Source organism: Hemibagrus wyckioides, linkage group LG04, assembly GCF_019097595.1.
Source record: "Hemibagrus wyckioides isolate EC202008001 linkage group LG04, SWU_Hwy_1.0, whole genome shotgun sequence".
Classification (NCBI taxonomy): Eukaryota; Metazoa; Chordata; class Actinopteri; order Siluriformes; family Bagridae; genus Hemibagrus; species Hemibagrus wyckioides.
In genome coordinates this window covers 16,637,521-16,658,124 of record NC_080713.1, presented here as the reverse complement: position 1 = coordinate 16,658,124, position 20,604 = coordinate 16,637,521, and the positions used below count along the sequence as shown (strand labels likewise).

Sequence of the window (20,604 nt, the reverse complement as noted above, 5' to 3'; positions counted from 1 at the left end):
TAAGATATGCTGCATATATATTGCTCTTTATTTCTCAGTGCATATGTGCAACTTATTACTTCTTAAGATAGTAGTAACTAAAATAGTCCCAGACAGGCTGTAAGATTATTTGCAATGTTTTATTATGTTAGTTCATAAAGTAAATTGAAAATAATGGTACAAGTGCTAGAGAATATAGCATTATTGGTATTGAGATTTTAAATGAATGTTTGTTCTATGCCCTGTAGAAGCCGATTTCACCTAATAACACCAAAATGCCTCTTTAAAACATGAAACTTGCCCCTTGCCCCTTTTTTTGCCCAACATTTTTCATTTGCAGTAGTATCAGAGACAGTTGACTGCACATAATGTGCTTAGTAAGAGCACTAGTGTCAGAACCAAAGACACCTCTCTACCTCCTGTCAGAACAAAAGAGCAAGATTAGAACGAGACAAGGAGAAGTAATATTCCCTTACCTGCTGCTTTCCTGTTCTATTATCACAAGTGCACGCTGTCAGCAGCATCCACTCTGTTTACTCTGAAAAGAAAAGACTACAATCCTTATCTTCTCCTCCAGCAAGGTCTCAGTGTAATAGATTGAGTCAGTGTAATGAAAATCAAACCCTTGTTTCAGTGTTAATTTGGCAGATTGTTCCTAATCTTCTTGCAATGAAGTTTAAGTCTCACTTGTTTCTAACATATATAAATGCCGAAAAGAACTCAGATGACTGTAACCATTTATGAAGCAAGAATATTTTGTCTAGGAAAAAAAGTCATTTTCTGTGGAGATATACTTGAGTCTAAGTTATTAATGAAATCAATTTTATGACCCCAAAACCCTGTACTGGCTATTCTTAAGACAGAAGATAATATTGAGGTGTGGTAGATTGTATTTATGAACTACATTGACAGCTCATCCATAGTGGCAGTTAAGGCAGAGCCTAGATAAACATTAATGTTCATAAAGTCCTTATTCATAGCCTCATTTTAATCTCTGTTGAAATCATAATTACCTGATTACCTAATTACCTAATTAATTGATGTTTTATTAATTAGCTCTTCTTTCTATTTGCAACCATGGGGCAGTGCAATCATGGCTCTGTTTAGCTCCATAGACTTAGTATTGCATAAAGTGCTCATAAATAGGCAGAAATCACACTGACATATGTTTGCCCTGGGGGAGCAGTGACCAGGACAGCTAATGAAAGGGTTACCAGATTGGGGCAGTTTAATAATTCTCCAGAACCACAAAGATCTCCTTTAGATTTAAACCAAATAATATTCTACAAACAAAGGAAATGGTATACATTGTGTATAGTATACACTGTGTAAAATCTTACTCAGCTGTGTTCAGTAACTGCACATTGCCTGGTCAGGGTCACAGTAGATCCAAAGGCTATCCTGGGAATACTAGGAAAGAAGACTGGAATACACCCTATATGGGATGCCACAGGCCATTTTCATGTATGATGTTATGGAATATATGGCAAATCTTAGGTTATTGTACAATACATATATTTTTTAATTTTATTTTAAAGTTTAAATGGGCTGTTTATAGGGTGGACATGGTGAATGGAGAGCTTGAACAGGGGAGAAACACTTTTGAATTGTCAGGCAGCAGAGACAGTTGCAGAATCAGGTAAAATGCTTTACATTTACAAAGGAATGTGTTAAAAGTTAGTGTAGGTATACACAGGCAGTGGTCAGACAGTAAACATATGGGAAAACAAGGCAAGATTCAGAAACTAGGAGACAAACAAATATATAGCAATCAACGAAAAAAACAATACAGCTTGACATGTCAGGAAACAAAGCGACAGTGAGCAATACATATAGTGTGAGCACGAGTGTCAGGAGTTGGAGTCAGCTCAGCTGCCATATGTTTAGGTTCTTTTTTATCTTTTTATCTTTTTTTATCCATGTCTGTTGGGAATTGTAGTTGTGGATGTGGATGAAACAAGAATTTGTTTCTTTCATCTTTTTTTAATAGGTGGTTGTATGATCAGTTTCATAACATTGAATAAACCTTATAAAAAATAATGTCCTGTTTTTTTATCTTTTTATTTCTCTTCTTCTTTCTTTTCTCTCCCCTTGAACGTTGTGAGCAAAATCATAATTTATTTTCTTACAGTTTTGTTCTGATATTACATAATATACTTTGTTAAACATTCTGCTACTATTTTATTTTAATACTTGATAATAAACTTGAGACTATAAAGGATACAGAAACCAAAATCAAATAAAGGATATCATAGCACACACTTTTGTTAACAAAATGGCAAAAACAAACTGTAGAGCTGTAGTGCAAGCAAGGAATTGCATATTTTTGTGCTGCACTTTGGAGTTTGATGCCAGAGGTTGATATTCATGAACCTAAACCATGGTTGAGGATCCAGCAGGTGAATATATGAGAGTGCAGCTTCGTTTCTAATTTATTTTCTCCATGCTTTCCATTATACCTGTGGAGATTGTCAGCAATAGATGGTGTGATGTAGTGGGTGTCATTGGGCCATGTCCCAAAAGCTCTGCCTCAATGCTACCTGTCAGCTCTGATCCTCTGTAATCCCAGTGTGGGCTGTCACACTGGACTGTGACATGCTCCCTGAGTCCAGGAAGCTGAGTAGGATTGTGGTGAGACAAGAGAGCAGAGAGCATCAGATTTAGCAGCAGGTCCACCCAACCTTGAACAAAATTCTTGTTTATATGGGGTATGTGAATAGCTTTAAGAAAAAAAAATGGTTTATATCAATAACTGTCTATGGGATTATAAATCTCATATAATCCCAAAACTATAGAATTACAGACTTTAAATTGAGCAATAATGAGTATAAAAAGCCTGGTCTTTGATCGTAAAGAATAACTTCAAATGTAGCACAGGATTTATGCATAACATATGTAAACTAAACTTACAGAAGTAAGTTTAAATAACCTTTAACATTTCTTTGTTAAATATAACATGCTGATGGTGTGCATGACCAAAAAGAATTTTTGCCTCATCTGACTAAAATATTGAATTTTGTGACTTGCTTTTATTGTTTTTTATGCAACTTGCCAAAACAGCTTTGAGTTATGGAGGTGGCGTCTAGCAGATCATTTTAATCATGACCTTAAATATCCACTACATTGCCTGCATTGTGTTGGTACATCAATACAAACACAATATTTGGTCAAATGTTTTTAAAGACTAATAGGAAAAAATGGTGTTTATATTTCAAAAATCTTTATTTTTATGAGAATGGTTGCTATAAGTGGAAAGGTATGTACATTTGGGTCCATATGTGTTTGGACAGTTGAGCTGTAGACTTTCAGCTTTAATTCAGGATTGCATTACCCATTTAAGAATTACAGACATTTCTCTCCTTTTCACAACCTCAAAAGTAATTTGACAAACTAACATAATATATGTTTAATGCTTTATAACAACTCTCTTACAGTCATTGACTGCCTGAATCTGGAACCAATGGACCAAATACGGAGTTTTTCATTCTTTGATATGTTTTGCCAGGTGATTACTGCAGCAGCCTTCAGTTGCTGTTTGTGTGTCTTTCTGCCTTCGGTTTTGTCATCACAAGTGAAAAGCATGCAAAATTGGGTTGAGGTTAGGTGACTGACTTGGTAATTTAAGAACAGTCCATTTCATTGTCTTAGGAAGGGCTTGGGTTGCTTTTAAGTATGTTTTAAATTAATATAGATCTGAGTTCTGAGTTTTGCAGCATTTGACTGAATCTGTACACTTCAGAATTCATCCTATTACTTGCACAAACATCAGTGACCCAGTTCCACCGGCAGCCATATGAGGCCATGCCATAACCCTGCCTCCACCATGATGACAGATGATGTGGAATGCTTTGGGTCATGAGCCCTTCCTTATTCATCTCTTCCCATCAGTCTGGCTAATCTTTAAGTTAAGATAATTTTGGTGTTATCTGTCCAAATTATCTTGTTACAGAACTGGGCAGGCTTTTTTAGATGTTTTCTAGCAAAGTTTAATCTGGCCTTTCTCTTCTTGAGTTTTACTGGTGCACCTTGAGGTAAACCCTCTGTATTTCTAATTATAAAGGAGTCTCTTGATTGTAGGCTTTCAATTGGCTAGATGTTATGAACGAGTTTTACTTCAGCAAGGGAAAGAATCCTGCAATCATCCACTTTAGGTGTCTTCCATGTTAGGTGTCTTTTGGTTTTGCTGAGTGTGTGTTTGTTTGTTTATTTGTTCATTTATTTGTTTGTGTGCACATCTGTTGTGAAGGAGCTTATTTAGATCCCCTGAAATGTGTCACTGTTCCACTCCACGGTTTCAGTCTTGCAACTCTGCTGTTTCAAACCATTTTTCATGTGGCAGTTGTCGTTGCATGCTGTGCTAAATTCTTTCTAAGTGATTGGTTCAGCAGGTGTTACTATTTCTGATTTGCCTGCCTGTAAATGCCACTTCTCTCTGAATCATTATCAAATCATTACATTTGTTCTGTAGCCAGATGTAAAGAGATGGAAGAAAATAATAATTAAAAAAAGTTGAAAAGGTTTAAGACAGGACTCATTTTAATTTTTGATTAAACTTTTCCTTTACAATTTTTTTTTTACTTCCCCTGTCATATGCAGTAGCGATATGCTGTTTAGCTATTAAGCAGCCTGTTATGGATTCTGAAAGTATGTATGGATTAAGCCAAAGATTCTGTCAATGAACAAATGCATCCTACAGTATTTCCCTTATTCTTTAGCACTCACCCCAGCTTTATTCTACTCATGAGGCTATATGTGACTGTAGTTAGAGTTCCCAGGCTGTGTGTTACGCAGTGGATGTGTAACACTAATGAGCCTGGCTTAATATCCCAGACTGTCACATGTTTATTTTAATTGCTTTTAGAAAGCGCTGCTACTTTCCATTGAATCAAACTGTGTTGTAGCATAGCATCAGTTTGGCTAAGCACCATTTGGAGTTAAATGTTGTTTAAATATCTGTAGGACCATCTGTATATATAGAAAGAATTTCAGACATATTTGTATTTTAATATTCATGATCATCTGACATTCTAGGCATGGGTAAAAAGGGTGGGACTAGTATATGGTTGTGTTTTAAGAGAATTTACATATCAGTTGAAATAATTGCAAGAATTTGTATTCAGTCATTTTCAGTCTATGAAACCCATTGAAACTGGTTAATATTAAGATAACGGCTTTCTACTGGATTTGACAATATATCAGTTTTGCACTATTTGTTGTCTAACATGCATGTATCTGTAAATATCTTGAGTTTGTATATTTAGGTAAAGACATGCAGTGTAAAGAAATACAAACTCACCTACTGGTAAAATTTTGTATGTTTTGTTACCACTGTTAAGCTTCATTTACTCATAGAATGAAAATAGTTGTGGGTATTGTGATGCCATACACAGTGTTATTATATCCTGAAGAAGAAAGAGATGTTTCCCTGGAGGGTGTAACTGTAAGCAACATTTTGAGCCCCTGACTTTCATTTATTAATGTCCTGACACTAGCACAAAATGCTGTGGCCAGTATGTAGCCTGCTGCAGGCTGAGGCTTCACTGTGAATTGTGTGAATGGAAACCTACAACGTTCATTTGGTGGAAAGTTGTCTTAATGGGAAGCTGCAAGTCTGACTCCATAAAAGTTGATTCCTTAGAGAATTTCCTTCACTGAAAGCTGTCTCATTATAGAACTGCCTCCATGAAAGGCTGCCTCCATAAAACAGTGTCCATAGAAGGCTGATTTTATGGGCCACTTCCCCCTTCGAAACATGTTTTCATAAAGAGCTTAGTAAAAATTTGCCTTTTTATTGAGCTACATCCATAGAAACCTCCCTTGATAGAGCGATTTCCCCACTGAGACTTCTCCCTTAAAGAACTGCTCCCCTGTTGGATCTTTAACAACATGTCTGAAAAACAAACTGCCTTTATAATGAGGTATTTTTATTGACAAATAAAGATTGGCACTATGGCAGTTCCTGGAGCTTATTTACAGCTGTCATAGCTAAAAGTGCTTTCATGGTTATTTCTATACTCATTTGTCTTCTTTTAAATCTCTATGTTGTATATATGTCAAATACAGTGGACTAAGGGAACATATAGAAGAGCTAGATCTTCATTAATCTCTCAAGCAAAGGAAAAATTTAGTTTTAATCCTGACAGACTCCTGACCTCAACCCCACTAAACACCTTTGGGATGAATTGAACTGTCGACAGCACACCTGGACCCCTTATTGGACATCAGTACCTGACTTAACTAGTGTTCTTGTGGCTGAATGGGGAAACACCAACAGCCACATTTCACAGTATAGCACAAGCCGTTTGCAGCAGTGTACAGGCTGTTATAGTAACAAGGGGGGTGGGGTGGTGGCAATGGCGGTTTGTAAACTCTGGAATGGGGTGTTCAGCAAAAACATACTGTATGATGGTGATTGTTGGTGTGGCATACTAATAATGTATATCCATACATCCCACTGTGAAATTTTACTGCTTTCTCTTTTAAGCATCATGGAATTACATTCACATCTTGATGGACTGATTTAAAATATTTATTTCAGAATCATTTTTATGATTATGCATAAATTGAGAAATAATATGTTTAACATTTGTATGCTCATAATCTTTCAGACCTCATCACTCAGGGTTAAATTAGGAGGGAAAAGATCAATGTAGAGGAGTACCAGTATATTGGTAATATTGATGACAATCAGAGCTGAGCTTTTGCTACTGTACTGGAGCAGAATGAAAATGCATCGTTTATTATGGCTTGATGATAATTGATAATGCTGTGCTTAATAACTGTTTCATTTTAAGATTGCAAAATGTATTCCTTCAGTAATGTAGTTCTTCAATTAACTGATGTGTGATCATTTGTGTTCATTATGTTAGTTTAATGGCTTTTTGTATCTTGAATCTTGCTAGAAATAAAAAGAAAAACAAGAAATCCTGAAAACCTAAGGTCTGGCCACCCAGTTAGCTATATTAAGCCTCAGAAACAGCTATACTAAACAAGATATCAGTGTTGAACTCTTCCCACATTGTTGGCACTTATATATAAGTAGGGTGTCCCCACCTACTAAATCTCAATTTCACCCCACTCAGTATCTCACCAGGCTCTACTGAATTATAGTGTTGTCCAAATTTGCCAGTTCCATAATTGTTATCTACAATAACAAGGTACAAAAAGCTCCTGCACTGAGACAGTTTTGTTGCCTTACATTCTCTTGTAATCTAAACAAAGCCATGTCATTTTTATAGATCCCTCTGCGTTTATGATTGTTATTACACTAGCTTATCCTTTGTGAATATAAATGGCTTGAATATGTAGTCGCATACAGTTCATCTTTTTCTTATGTATAGACTATGCTTCATATTTAGATTCATATTTATTCTACAGTGGTTCTCCATCACTGTCTGTGTACTGATAAATACCTCTAAAAGTCTTGTTTGTTCTAGTATAGGAGGTATGTTCCCTGTTATAACTATAGGGGGAAAGCCTGTCTCTTAAATGTATCTTTTTTGAACTGTCATTCTTATACTCCCAACCCAATCAGCATTGCATACCCGGGTGCATCGCATACTGCAGACAAGATAAAGAGAACGTGGACAAATGTATTATTGAAGAATTGGGCTTCTATTACATGTTGAGAGTTGTTGAGATTTCTTGCATTTTTAATGTCTCAGGATTTATAGCATATAGTGGAGTTATCTTTATTCCTCCCCTTCCTATGACATCTTTACTATGTGCTAATGTGGAGGTATTTAAGGGTCAGAATGCTGTTTGGTGAATATAAATTGTCATTCTGTGATGCAGAGGATACTGTCCATTACCTACAGTATGCTAACATTGTATATCAAATAAAATGGTGCTAGTATTTTTTTATCATTATCTTTGAAATTGTGGGGAAAAGGCTGATAAATTACATGTTTCATATTGTGAAATGATCTTTTTCATTTGTGCCTCTATGAAAGGTACATTAACTGAGCAATAATGATAAGAACAGGACAAGGCAAATAGGGGCAGCAGGGATTTTGTGTTAAGAGCAGTATTCCTACTGAAAAGTGTAGTTTATTATTTCTACAGTAAAGAGTTGCCCTGTCTGTTTGGTGTTGCTTTGTTTCCTTTCATTTAATTCCACCATCTGTTACCATGAAACTTTACCAACTGTGACTGCGTAGGATCTTTATGCAGATGGTGCTGGTCAGAGCTAGGGCACAGAAGTGAGAAAAGATTCAAGAACTGTCTAACTAGCACACTAAGCCCTGAGCTTTTTTGCTGTGCTTAATTTAGTGTTCATGTCCACGTCTGTATTGTATATTTTCTGCTTGTCTGAGGAGAAAGAGTGGATCATAACTGGAGCAGGGAAAAATAACTTAACATCCTTATTTTACATTATCAAAGAATGGGTCAATTTGCATTAGACACTCATCAGCACACCACATCTTGTCAGGAAAGAGTGCAACAGAACACTGCTTGCCTCTGCCTAGAGGTTCAGACTTTTGGGAAGTCCACATGCACTGGACAATGATATAAAGAAGTTTATAATTTTATTTACTGGATAGACAAACTTCTTTTGAGTAACCAATGATTTTTAATCATCACAATTTGACAAATATAATCTGAAGTTCTGTTGATTTGCTAACCTTTCTAGAAGTTGTATACTTCTAGAAGTATCAAGTATCAAGAGCAACCCATACAGTTCTTATTGCACCTAGTGGCCAAAACTGTGAACTGTACAAAGCACACTATACTCTCTGCCTCACACTAATTTTTCTGTGAAAGTGTAAGGTTTAAAAGGTGCAAATTAGGCTATATTAATAATAGTCTGATGCTACAGAGATCTTGCCTATTGTGCCTATAGCACAATTCAAGTGCCAATAATTGCACTACATAAAATAAACTCCCTCTTTTGCTTAAAAACAACATTAAATAAAGATGTACTATGTTTGAATTCAACATTTTCATATGAGCAGTAAAAATATTTTTGGTGAACATTGCGTTATATATAGACATTGGACAACCATCATCTATCTATCTCACACACTGAAAATGAAACCAAAGTCCATTTTCTCTGACATTTTCTCATAGCTCTAGATTTAATCCCAGCCTGTAGCTCTTCAGCTGCTCTGATCCCAGCATGTGAATGGATGTATCCCAGGCTGAATAACCAAATTATGCCACGACTCCAGCTTTCAGGCAGCATAATGTGATTAGGATTGAATCTCCTTATTTTTTCTGAAGATTTGCCTGGGATCTCGCCTGGGCTATGGGTTTATATTCTCTGTCTGCCTTTGCATTCTTTCTAGTGTGCTTGGTAATTGAGCCAAACTAACACATTTCTCATTATTTAAAGTTCACTGTAATGAACAGTTTATCAATAATAGTGATATATTCATATCAATATTGTAAGTATATGTTGATAATATTGATAATATAACTTAACACCCTAAAGCCAAAGTCAATTAATGCACAAAGATGAAGGCCAATGCTTTTTTTTTGGTGGTTTATTGAAATACTGGTGAGCCTGCTCATCTGAACAGCTTTTTTAGATTCAGCTTCAGAAAGAAAGTGCTTGTGCTTGCACGTTTTTAGAGCACAGCATATATGTATGTTTGTTCAACAGAAAAACACAGGTGTGCCATTGTTTTAAATAGATATGCGGGCATATCTGTGGTGTCTCATCTATATTAAGACCCAGATCCTCTCGGTCCTTAGATGCCACATAGCTGTTCAGACTCCAACCAATTAATTGTATCCTAGCAACAGGAGTCAATATGTTTCTTAGCAACACCGTTTGGTGATTTGTGGAAATGGCTTTTGAAGAGGCCTGCGTATACTCCAAGCATATTCTAAGCACAATATTAAGTATAAGCTGATCCCTTTTATTTTGCAAGCTAGTAGCATTAAACATAAAGCTAATTCAGGCCACTGAGTCACCTTTAAATAATAAGATATTTAATTTTCATTGGACTTTCCCGTAATGTGTGTTTTGGAGCCAGCCTTTGTCCACGTGTCTGCTGTTAACATCTATTTTAAAAGTATATCTGCTAATTTATGCATTACGAATGGAAACCCAAGGCAGGTCCACAGATCAGTTATTTTCCTCACAGATGCAAATACAGTGGCTATCTCAAATTACAGAACATTTCAGAAGCCTAGGTGTGTTAACAGCCTACTCATAGCTCAGCAAAATCTAGTTCAGGAGGAGCTTTAGAGGACAAGCCTGAAGTAGTGTCTAATCAGAATTAGCTACCTATTGTCCTTCATCATATTCAACATATCAAAATCAAAATCACCAAGTTAACAGAACATCTGATGAGTCAGTTTCTTTTCAGCCTATCTTTCCGTTCAGTTAGTTAATTTACTTTTTGCTGCTACCTCTGTAATATTTATCACACATGTGCAATGGTTATGTATAATGGATGAACCCATTCCTTTGGCAAAGAGCATCAGTCATTCATTTCCTTTCAGCACAAATGTGTGTGTATTCTACCTTGTCACTCATTGTTATTCAGTAATTCTCCCATATAATCACAAACAAAGGTATGTTGTAAATATCCTTGAGAAGTGTCAGTTGCCTTATGTTCTACATTTGTGCACTCTGTTTAGTTTTCATTAATATTCAGCTCCATAGTTTCTATTTTAAATGCATTTAGTCACTGGTTTACACACACATAAAACCCTTGCTTTGTCCTTTCCCTTAAAACACAGTATTTAAGCTCTGCTTCACCATTTGGATTCTATTTAGAGTTTTATATAAACATATATAACAACATCGCAGATTTGTGAATGATGTTCTCCAAATTTCATATAGATTTATTTACTTAGTAGCATTAAGTAAAACATTTAATCTTTTCATTACTCAATACTCAACAACTACATTGTTTCTGCAGTTAAGAAACAATGATTATCACAGAAAGAACTGAGAAACGAGATACCAGAAAATTAGCCAGAAAATGCTGAAAGATCTGAATAGGTTGGCAACAAGTAAAACCAACTAGACATACTGTAGGTTGAAGTCTTAGACTGGGACAGGCACCGGACATTTCTATGACTCTCTCTTATTATAGCTTTTATCTAGAGTTTCTCAACAATTTGAGCAATCACCCCTTAGTGATGCTTTGACAGCGTTGTGTCTTTATAACATTTATCTTAATTTTTTTTTTCTCTCAACAAATCTGCATTTAGCATTACCGCCATTGCTTTACTTCTTGCTGATGTGTGTATCTTTCAGTAGTAGTAAAATGCAATACAGAACTGCTGACCTGGCATGTCCCTAACATTAATCACGCTGGCCCCCAATGCACACACACACACACACACACACTAACTGGCTCTTTCTCTAGTGTCCCAGACTTTCTCCTCTATTTTTTCCTTTTATGAAACACAGTCAGCAGGAGTCTGCATTGCATTGTGCTGTAAGTCATCAGAAGCATCAGTGTGTTCAATGCTCTTTACTTCATGCCATCTTTGCACTTCAGCATTTTGTTCTATAGCCATGAGACGCAAATAAAAACTGGCACTAGTTTTTCACTGTCAGATGTTTTGCAATCTCTGTCTAGACAAGTGAGAAAGTGAAATGTTATATTCTTCCTGTGGGATTATTGAATGTCATGTGAGAGTGGACTGATGGTTCAACCATGAATGATATCAATACTCCTGAAATAGGAGCCTCTTGGTGTTTAATTGTATAAGCATTCTGTAGAATCTTTTGCATAATTCCATGGATAACGAAAATCATTATTATTTATCTAATAAATGTTTGTTCTTTGTGCTGAGATACCTATAAAGACATTGCAAAGATGTGGAGAACACTTTTACTCTAGTGCTCTGTGATTGTCAGGTGCCAGAAAACTGTTGTGACTGTTGTTATTGCTATAGTCAATAACCGTAATAGACTTGTGATCAGAAGTCACAAGTCAACAAACATTCAATTAACATAACAACACGATGTTAATATGGCTAAGAAGGTTTAATAACTTAATTGTGAATCAGTGGAAATGGCATGTTGTTAATGTTTTGTCTAGTTCTAAAATAATCTAAAGTAAAAGACCTTTCAGAAGTTTCTCCTTGACTGTTGAGGCATCATTAGCAATCAAGCAAGCAATTACAATCTGGAAAATGTCACATCATTTTCAAGTTTCTCATATCTCATTTTTATTTCCTGCTATTACTATACTCAGTTGACTTTCTTGTATTTTCCCATCCATAATTCAGAAAGAGTTCAGTTGTTCCACCATCTGCTGTATGCAACATTAGCAAAGCCTGCGTTTAGTTATATGGTGTTATGTTAAAAGCCTTCTGCTGCATTGCAACTCACTGATGAGCTTGCTGAGACCCAGGCAAGCTCTCATTAGATATGCATGCAATCATTAGACACCCTGCAATGTGCCGATTCTGCTGCTGTTTGCTTTTCACACTCACTCTCTCTAATGTATACCCCCTCTCTTTTTTAACAGGTCTATGAAAGAGGAACTAATATTGAGCAGTTTGTGACTCGCTTCCTGCTGAAGGAATCAGCCAATCAAATCCAGTCCTTGCTCAACTCTGTGGAGAGCGCAGTGGATGCTATTGATGAACAGCATTGTCCTCCAGGGTGAGTTTTTAAAGGGAAAAATATACCTTCAAACAATTTGTTATCCAATGTGACTAACATCAGAGGCAGAATATAATTCAGATATTTTATTATTAAAATGTAAAGTGCAATAGTATGGGCTGAAAAACAAAAAAAATTTTTTACTAATTTTCCACAAAACATACAAAATCATTGATGGAAGAGCAGACAGAGCTACAGGTTCTTTAATCAGAAACATTCAAACTGGGCTCCTGAGTGGCACAACAAAAAATCATTCACTCTACCATCAAGAGATTGACATCAAGAGAAGGGATGCAAGTTTGAGAGATGGCATATCTGTCGCTTCTGTCAAGCACAGCAACACTAGCCAATTGTGAGTACCTTTGAGCTCATCTATGGACAGTAGATAATGCTTTCCTCTAAGTATGTAATGATAGCTTTAGTATGTAAAAATGTTAATGTACATTAATAACAGTGACGGAGAAACCATGAAGAATACAGCATCTGCATGACCAAAAAAAAAAAAACAAGAAAATAGTCACTATGATGGAGAGAGCATGAGGGTCTCCATCTGTGCTCTTGGAAGGATTAAATCTTCAGATGTTCCTTGATATTTGTGTGTGTGCAATAAGCAGGACATACACAGTGTCCAATCCATTCTACCATTACAAAATGTGCATGATTCACTTGTACTGTATATCATAGTGATCATAATGGATATATGCTCTGATGAGAAATTCAAGGCATTTAAGCTGATGCTGCTGCATGCAAACAGCATCACAGCCAGTGAAATGAGTTCAGAAGGAAAGATTAAGGGGCCACACTAGATGTGTGACTGTGTTTAGAATAGATTATCTGCTGTTACTAATGGATGCTGATATGCTGGACAGCAAAGCTTTACAATTGGGAGTTGCCATGAGATGGTGAATGCATAGATAAGCTGTTTCTGACAAGCGTTGTCAGATTTTTCATGAGGATATCCGGGGTAAAGGCACAAGATTTAAAGATCATAGCAACAGCACAATGAAGTACAAATGGCCATTGATTGTTTTCTCAACAATCCTGGATAGTAGTAATGATTATAGACTGAGCTTGACAGTCATGCTTTAATGAGAAGTTCTTGTTCATGCTTGGCTAAGAAGTTCTGTGTTCTATAGGCTATTTTAGAGCTGGCGATTTTTCATCCAGACTGAGATGTCTATGAAGCATGCTGAAATGCATGCTGACTCCAAAATGTCCTCTGAGCTGACGGATATATATAATTTGCTCCCATTAACATAGCAGTGATTTCTCAAATAGTTCATCTACTGTTTTGACTTTGTGCTACAGCAGTAGTCAGAATTAGTAGTTGTGATTTGAACGATCCGTGAGCCTTAACCACTGAGCTACCACTTCCCCAACAACTAGTAATACTACTAATATGTCTGACTACTACTAGTCAGAAAGGTTGAAGTCAAAACAGTAAATGAACTATAATTATGGATGTAGTCATTACCTAGCTAAAGGCTTTCTCAAAAAATATTTTTCTAGAGTGTTTTCTTGAGCTATTAATCAAACAGAGAGAAATTATTTTTAGGTCATAAAGCTGCCCCACAGGTTCTGTTGTTATATTTTTGTTGATATTATTGTGACATTTGTTGCTAAAATATGATGTTCATTCCATAATATTCTAAATCTTTGAGAGTGTAGATTGGGTCTTTTTTTCTTAAGCTTTCTGAACACACTAGCACCTGCAGAGATTCAATAATATGTCCTGTTAAAGTGTGTCACCACTGAAAAAGAACTATCCTTCATTCTGATCAGCAAGTTTTCACTTGGCTCCTCTAGTGTATAGCTCATGTCACTAGGTACACTCATGATATCTTTTGCTGTTCTGTCTACTCACTTGTGGAGCTCAATTCATTACATTTTACACACACACACACACACACACACACACACACACACATACATACACAGTCAGTCAGTTCTTTGTGGTATGGATTCCACCACCTAGGTGATAGAAACATTTAATTGAAACTCTGGCCCATGTTACATAATATACTGAAGTCATTGTCATGTATGGATCCAGTTTGAAATGACTTGTGCTTCGTGATATGGCACAGGGTTATGTAAAATGTGGAGTGATTCTTTGTCATAGAGTGGCAATAGAAAGATGCACATGTTCAGCAATGATATTTAGATAATCTTTGGCATTCAAGTAATTCTCAGTTGGGCTCACTGTGTGCCAGTAAAAGATTCTCCATACCATTATGTCACCTTAGGTCTCATGGATGGAATACTGGTGACTAATTGCATCTGTATTCAGTTAAATCAGGGTCAATTCCATCTTTCCTGTTCTTGCATGGTACTGTATGTTGGCAGTAATTTGTCATACCCCATCAATCAATATAATTAATACTCTCCATGCATAGTCAAAGATGCCTGAAGTTTAATATGTTTAATGTATTATTGTAGTTCACTTGGCATCACTGGTTGTGCACTTTTGGAACTTTTTGTCATTACACATATGTCTGTGTAAGCAACCTCTGCTCAGAGTTTCTACATTTATCATGAATAATTCTTGCTCCCTTCTTTAACCTAGATCTTACCACAGTAAGAGCAGTCCACGTGTTCCTGAAAGGCACAATGAAGCTCCGGTGCCAGACTATCCACCAAATAACAGACTTAGTGCCAAGGACAGCATGAGGAATCTGAATGTGGGCTCAGGTAGGACAGTGATGTCTAACATTCCACACACAAATGGAAAAAATAAACAAGAAACCTACTACTTTGCAAAGAGGTGGCTTCTTTCAGGGACTGGGTCTCAAAACATATCATACATACAGTATAGTATTTGGGTCAAACCAATGTTTCTTGCATAAGTATTCACTGCTAATTATGCCAGTGTATGTGTGTATGTATATTAGAATGCAGGTCCAAGGCTGTGTCAGGAGGTTTAAAATATAATGTTTAGAATATAATGTGAGTCTACTGATTATTTGAACTTATATCAGTATGTTAGTTAAAATCCTCTGAGGCTGGAGCAGTTCAACCATATAAAAGTTTGTGTCAGCAGAAGCGGCAGTAATAAGAAGAGATCTTTAAATGTGTCATGTCAGACATACATCACTGCAGTGTTTGGGATTAGCTTAAAGATTAGCATCTTACCCATAAATCAAACTGAGTGCAAATTAAAATGCACTCACTAGCCACTTCTTTTATTCCCATTTATAACAATCTCAATTAATCGATCACAGGTGAAGGGGAATTGACTTGCTTTATAGTTGGTGGGGGATGGAAATGCACAAATAATTACTGAGTGGGTTTTATGTAAGAATCATTTGAAACATGAGATGGAGCTGGTCTATACATAGCGCACATAGCTCACATGCAGCATTCTCTAAGCAATGATGTCTACATTCCAATGGGCTGAAGCATTGTGTCTCGTTTTTAACAGCCACATTTGCTCTGGATGTCGATATACTCGATCGTCTCCACAGTCTCCCATTCAGTATCCACATTTGACATACTTCTTGTTGCAGTTTTAATGGTGTAACAATTCTTAGGAGTCCTTAACAGCACAGAGCCATCTGCGTGTCAAGTCAGCACTTTCTGTTCATTCAGCAGCTATACAATGTACATTGTAATATGCAGTCAGAGCAATTAAGTGGCTCTAATTGAGTAGGGAATTTTAGTTACTCTCCTCTCTGTCAAGCATAACATAATATAATCTATTTTGTAGACAGACTGTTGTCTTGTTTTAGCCCTGTGTAGGATTTCCCTATCCTATTTGATCCATATACCACAATACTTACTCAGCAAGAAAAAAGGACTGTATATTTGAAAGTATTGTAGTGGTTGTATAAGCCCTACTGGACTGCGTTTTGTAGTTCAGCATTTTGTGATCAGTTATCTACTGACACAAAATATATCAGTGATATTTCTGAGGAGCCATGGATTGTGGCAAACACTGATAGAAGTGATGTGCTTTAATGTGCTTTTTTGACAGTAATTTATTGTGATATGATTCAATTATTTGCTTCATTTTGCCAGGGAAACACGGTCATGCTCAATAAACCAGTACTCATGGAATGACAAACTTTATTAAAATGGTCTCACCAATGTAGGATTGACACAAAAGCCGAGCCTGTTGACTTCACTAGTAGCTGCTCATGCATGTGTGTGCTCCTCAGAGAAACCTTTGTCCAATCTGTCATTTTTGAATACTAAGAAGAAAATACTGATCAAATTCCACTTGTGTTCAATTCAAGGCACATTCACCTTTCCCCTGACTCTCTTTGTTAGTTTTGCTTTTCACCTTAACTTGCCTGTTTTATCCTAGCTTCTTTCTCTCTCATCACCGACAGAGTTGTTGGATTAGTGTTCTCTCTCCCTCCTTTCACTGATCAGACAGTACTTTGCTAGATGAGCAGCTAAATTTAAGCATGTGTTTTCTATTTTCTGGCACAATGTCCTATAACATTCATATAAAAAGCTTTGCTTAGCTGAGCATCTAAAATGCTCCTGGAGTAGTTGCTTGCATTGAAATGGTAGAACTTGCATCGCTTAATGAACCCTTGTGAATCACACAATTTTGCACAAATTTCCTTTCAAAGCTTTCTAGGGGACTGTCATTCATTTACATTTGCTGCAACTCTGTAGTTGTGGGGGAGGGGGGCATATCTTTAACCTGCTTCTGAATGGTGAGCTGAAGTAACAATGGATGGTGATTAGTACAGATTCTTCTAATGTTGGCATTTCTCACATGTCTGAGTTAATTACAGTGAGGCTTTACCATAAACCAGCATATAACAGGGCTCAGACTACAAGCTCAAAATTTTAGAATTATTGATATTATTTCTTCTGTCTTGTATATTATTGCATCTCAGTTTTGTTAACGATCTTAAAGCATGATGACGTAAATTTGACAGTCGAGCCCTGAAGCAAGTCATTACAGCCCTGGTTTTGTCATGGTGTGTTAATTAATGTGACGTGTGTTTGTTAATATTTTTGCAGGATACCTACTGCATAGCGTGTGAAAATGAGTGTGTGGATTTTCCATCTGTTGTGTGTCTGACCGTATGTTATTGCAACTACGCACAGTGACGGCTGTCATCAGCATGGCTGACTTACAGTAACAAGTCTGTTATGTGGAACAGTCTGAAAAGAAGCTAAAGTTAGACCAGCTTTTCCAAACTCCAGTTTTAGTTTAAGCACAAGTTTGACACAGTTTACTGGTTACAGGTTACTTGCATGACACTTCTTTCATTCATGTTTGTGAGTCACCTCTTCTTGGTAAAACATGGAAATATATTCCCATATAGAAATATCTTCTTGTTTTTTCATGATTATTAACTTCTTATACGCTTTTATTTGTCACTCTTTGACTGTTATACTATATTCTCAAAATATCACTGGTTTCACCCAGGAGAGGATGGATTCCCTCGTCAACCTTATCTCAGGGATTTTTGCTCCTTAGTACTGTTATCTATGACTTGCTCATAAGTCAGTTATTTGAAGTGCTGCATGCTATGGTAAAAGTTGAAAGAATGTAAATAATTTGAAACAGTTGTTAAAAGATGTATGTTTTATGTTAAAATATAGATATGTGCCTGAAATTGAGTCTTCCTACAAAATCACGAAGGGATTCAGCAGAACCCAGTCATCTTTTTTCTATGTCTTGCTTCTTATCCCTCCCTGTCCTGTGCATCAGTGGTAGTTATGTGTCATTTGAAGTGGTGCTCATTTGAAGTCATTAAAGCTTTTTCTTGTCATTGTAATTGTAATATTAATAGTATCTTTTTGGATTGTGCATTTTAATAAACATGTGTGCAATCTATTGGATGTAAAAAATGAAACAAACTTTCATTGTCATTTAATATGATTATTGTCATTGTCCTTAAAAGCCCAGACTCTTTTTTTTTTTAAATAAATTCTTGTGGATGTAATAAAGGTTACATGATTATACTGCTTTAAGAGTTTGACAGGAAGACATGGAGGACACAGTTCATGCATTCATTATGTAAACTTTCATTCAGTATAATGGAATGACTCTATGTGACGTGTTCTTCGCAGGACCTGTCGAGGTGAGGAAAGAAGGCCTGGAAATGCAGATCAACCGTCTAGCTGAACTGATTGGACGCCTGGAGAACAAGGTAACAAGGTTCAATTCCCATCACCATAAGAGGTCAAGTCCTGCATACAGATACCCATATGTTCAATTTCCCATCAATATACTGACCTGTGTATATAGCAGTCACATAAAGAGGCATGTATAATTTGTATTTGTATAGTCACAGCTTGCTAACAAAGCACTGCTAATGATAACAAGATAAATATTGCCCATATAATAATAATATAATAAAGACATCTCAAGGGTTTTTGGGTAGAGCTGGGGTTCTGAGAGCATGTATTCATTTAGCACTGTGGCTAATGTGGTCCCTAGTTAATCCTGCAGTTTCTGACATAGCAGTTTCTTTTCAAAGCTAAGAATAACCAGACAATCACTCATGTTGAGAGATCAGACACAGCTAATTTCACATTCACAGAAGCATTCTGAAAGTATGGTATCGACTCTGAGGATCAGGAGCTCATCCTGAAGCACTGACAAGTTAAGTCAGTCGAGAGCACTGCCAAACTCACCACTAAGCAGAAATATTTTATTGCTATAACACTTTAAGCTCTACTGTCTGTTTTCCTAATTGGAAATATACTTTTGAGTATACTGTGATGGAAATATGTTTTTAAGACATTTCACTGTTCTCTTCCCTCTAAATCATGTGTCAAAGCAAAAGATTAAGCGTTATTAACACTTCAGTAAAACTACTGAACTGAGGTTAAAAAAAAGTAACAAATGTAAGTAACCATTAAATTAGAACATTTTGTGTAAGAATAAATAATGATATAAAATTAGTAAATTAGTTTCTTTGACTGATTAGGCACAACAAATTTCCAAAGCTGCAGCGTTCAGTGTTTTCAAAAGACATATGCAATAGAAATGTCTCATGATATTGTGGAAAATATAATCTCATCAGTTATTAATGAAAGATTAGTCTTTCTAGAGAGCTATTAGATTTTTTTTCTTAGATCTAAATTTTGTTTAATTGGATTGAATGGCTTGTGAATATCCAATTAATTGTTACTATGTAGGTATATTGTAAAATCTATAATATATGGAAACACACATGGACATTTAGTAATGTGCATATGTTGGTCATCCTCTACAGCAGCATCCTCTTTCTAGTACACTTTATTTGTGCAAATATTTCTGTGACGGTTGCTCAATTACACCCCCATGTGTACATTTTTACATGCATTATCATTTTTGGTTTGGTCCTTAGTTAAGTCTTTGAACAGTAAGTTCACAAGATCAGTGAGATTTAGTCCATGCCGCAGTGATAGGAATCGGATGTGATTGGAAAACAATGATGGAAACAATGATGTGCAAACAAGATTATTGCTTATATGAAGATACATATACAATCCATATGGTATAAATTAATAATTGTATGAAGAAGTTCTGAATAGTTGATAAGGATGAAGTACATGTTTCAAACATGTTGTATACAAGAGAATGTATAATTACAACAAATGTGAGTACAGAAGTCACATTTAAGTCTTGTAACCTCAGTTAAAAATCCCAGCGTTTTATCATTGACTGTTAGCACCCCTTCTGAAGAAATTTTACATTTTCATTGTTTTATTTATTTTCATCAATCATTTTAGTAAATACAGCCCATATTGTTTATGAACTCAGCCATGTACTTATACTTCCAGGCTTTGTTGAGTGGAGACTCATTTTTCTTGCTCTCATAACTACATATCTTTCCTCTTCATTTCAATGTAGTTACTGAATGATTCATATATTGATATAGCAAGCACATATTTAATAGAGTGCTTTAAGATGAATAATAACTAATTGATTAGTCAGGGGCTTAAGGAGTTAAATAGTCTCATGATGTTGCTGCCACATAAATGTGTACAACAGGATATCAATCCATCTTCTGCAATAAAGATTGTAGCACATAATTGCAAATAACCACTGGTTTAGAGAGGAACAGCCTGACCAGCTCCGGCTCGCAGCTGAA

General features: G+C 36.1%; 1 protein-coding gene across 2 annotated transcripts in view; it reads left to right on the top strand.

The window, feature by feature from the left end:
• necab2 (N-terminal EF-hand calcium binding protein 2) overlaps positions 1 to 20,604 on the top strand; it is a 67,095-nt gene that overhangs the window by 34,670 nt on the left and 11,821 nt on the right. For both annotated transcript variants that reach the window (XM_058387128.1, XM_058387127.1), the window contains exons 6-8: positions 12,420 to 12,556; positions 15,120 to 15,244; positions 18,593 to 18,672. In XM_058387128.1, the coding sequence (XP_058243111.1) occupies positions 12,420 to 12,556; positions 15,120 to 15,244; positions 18,593 to 18,672 (342 nt within the window). The remainder of the gene's footprint in view (positions 1 to 12,419; positions 12,557 to 15,119; positions 15,245 to 18,592; positions 18,673 to 20,604) is intronic.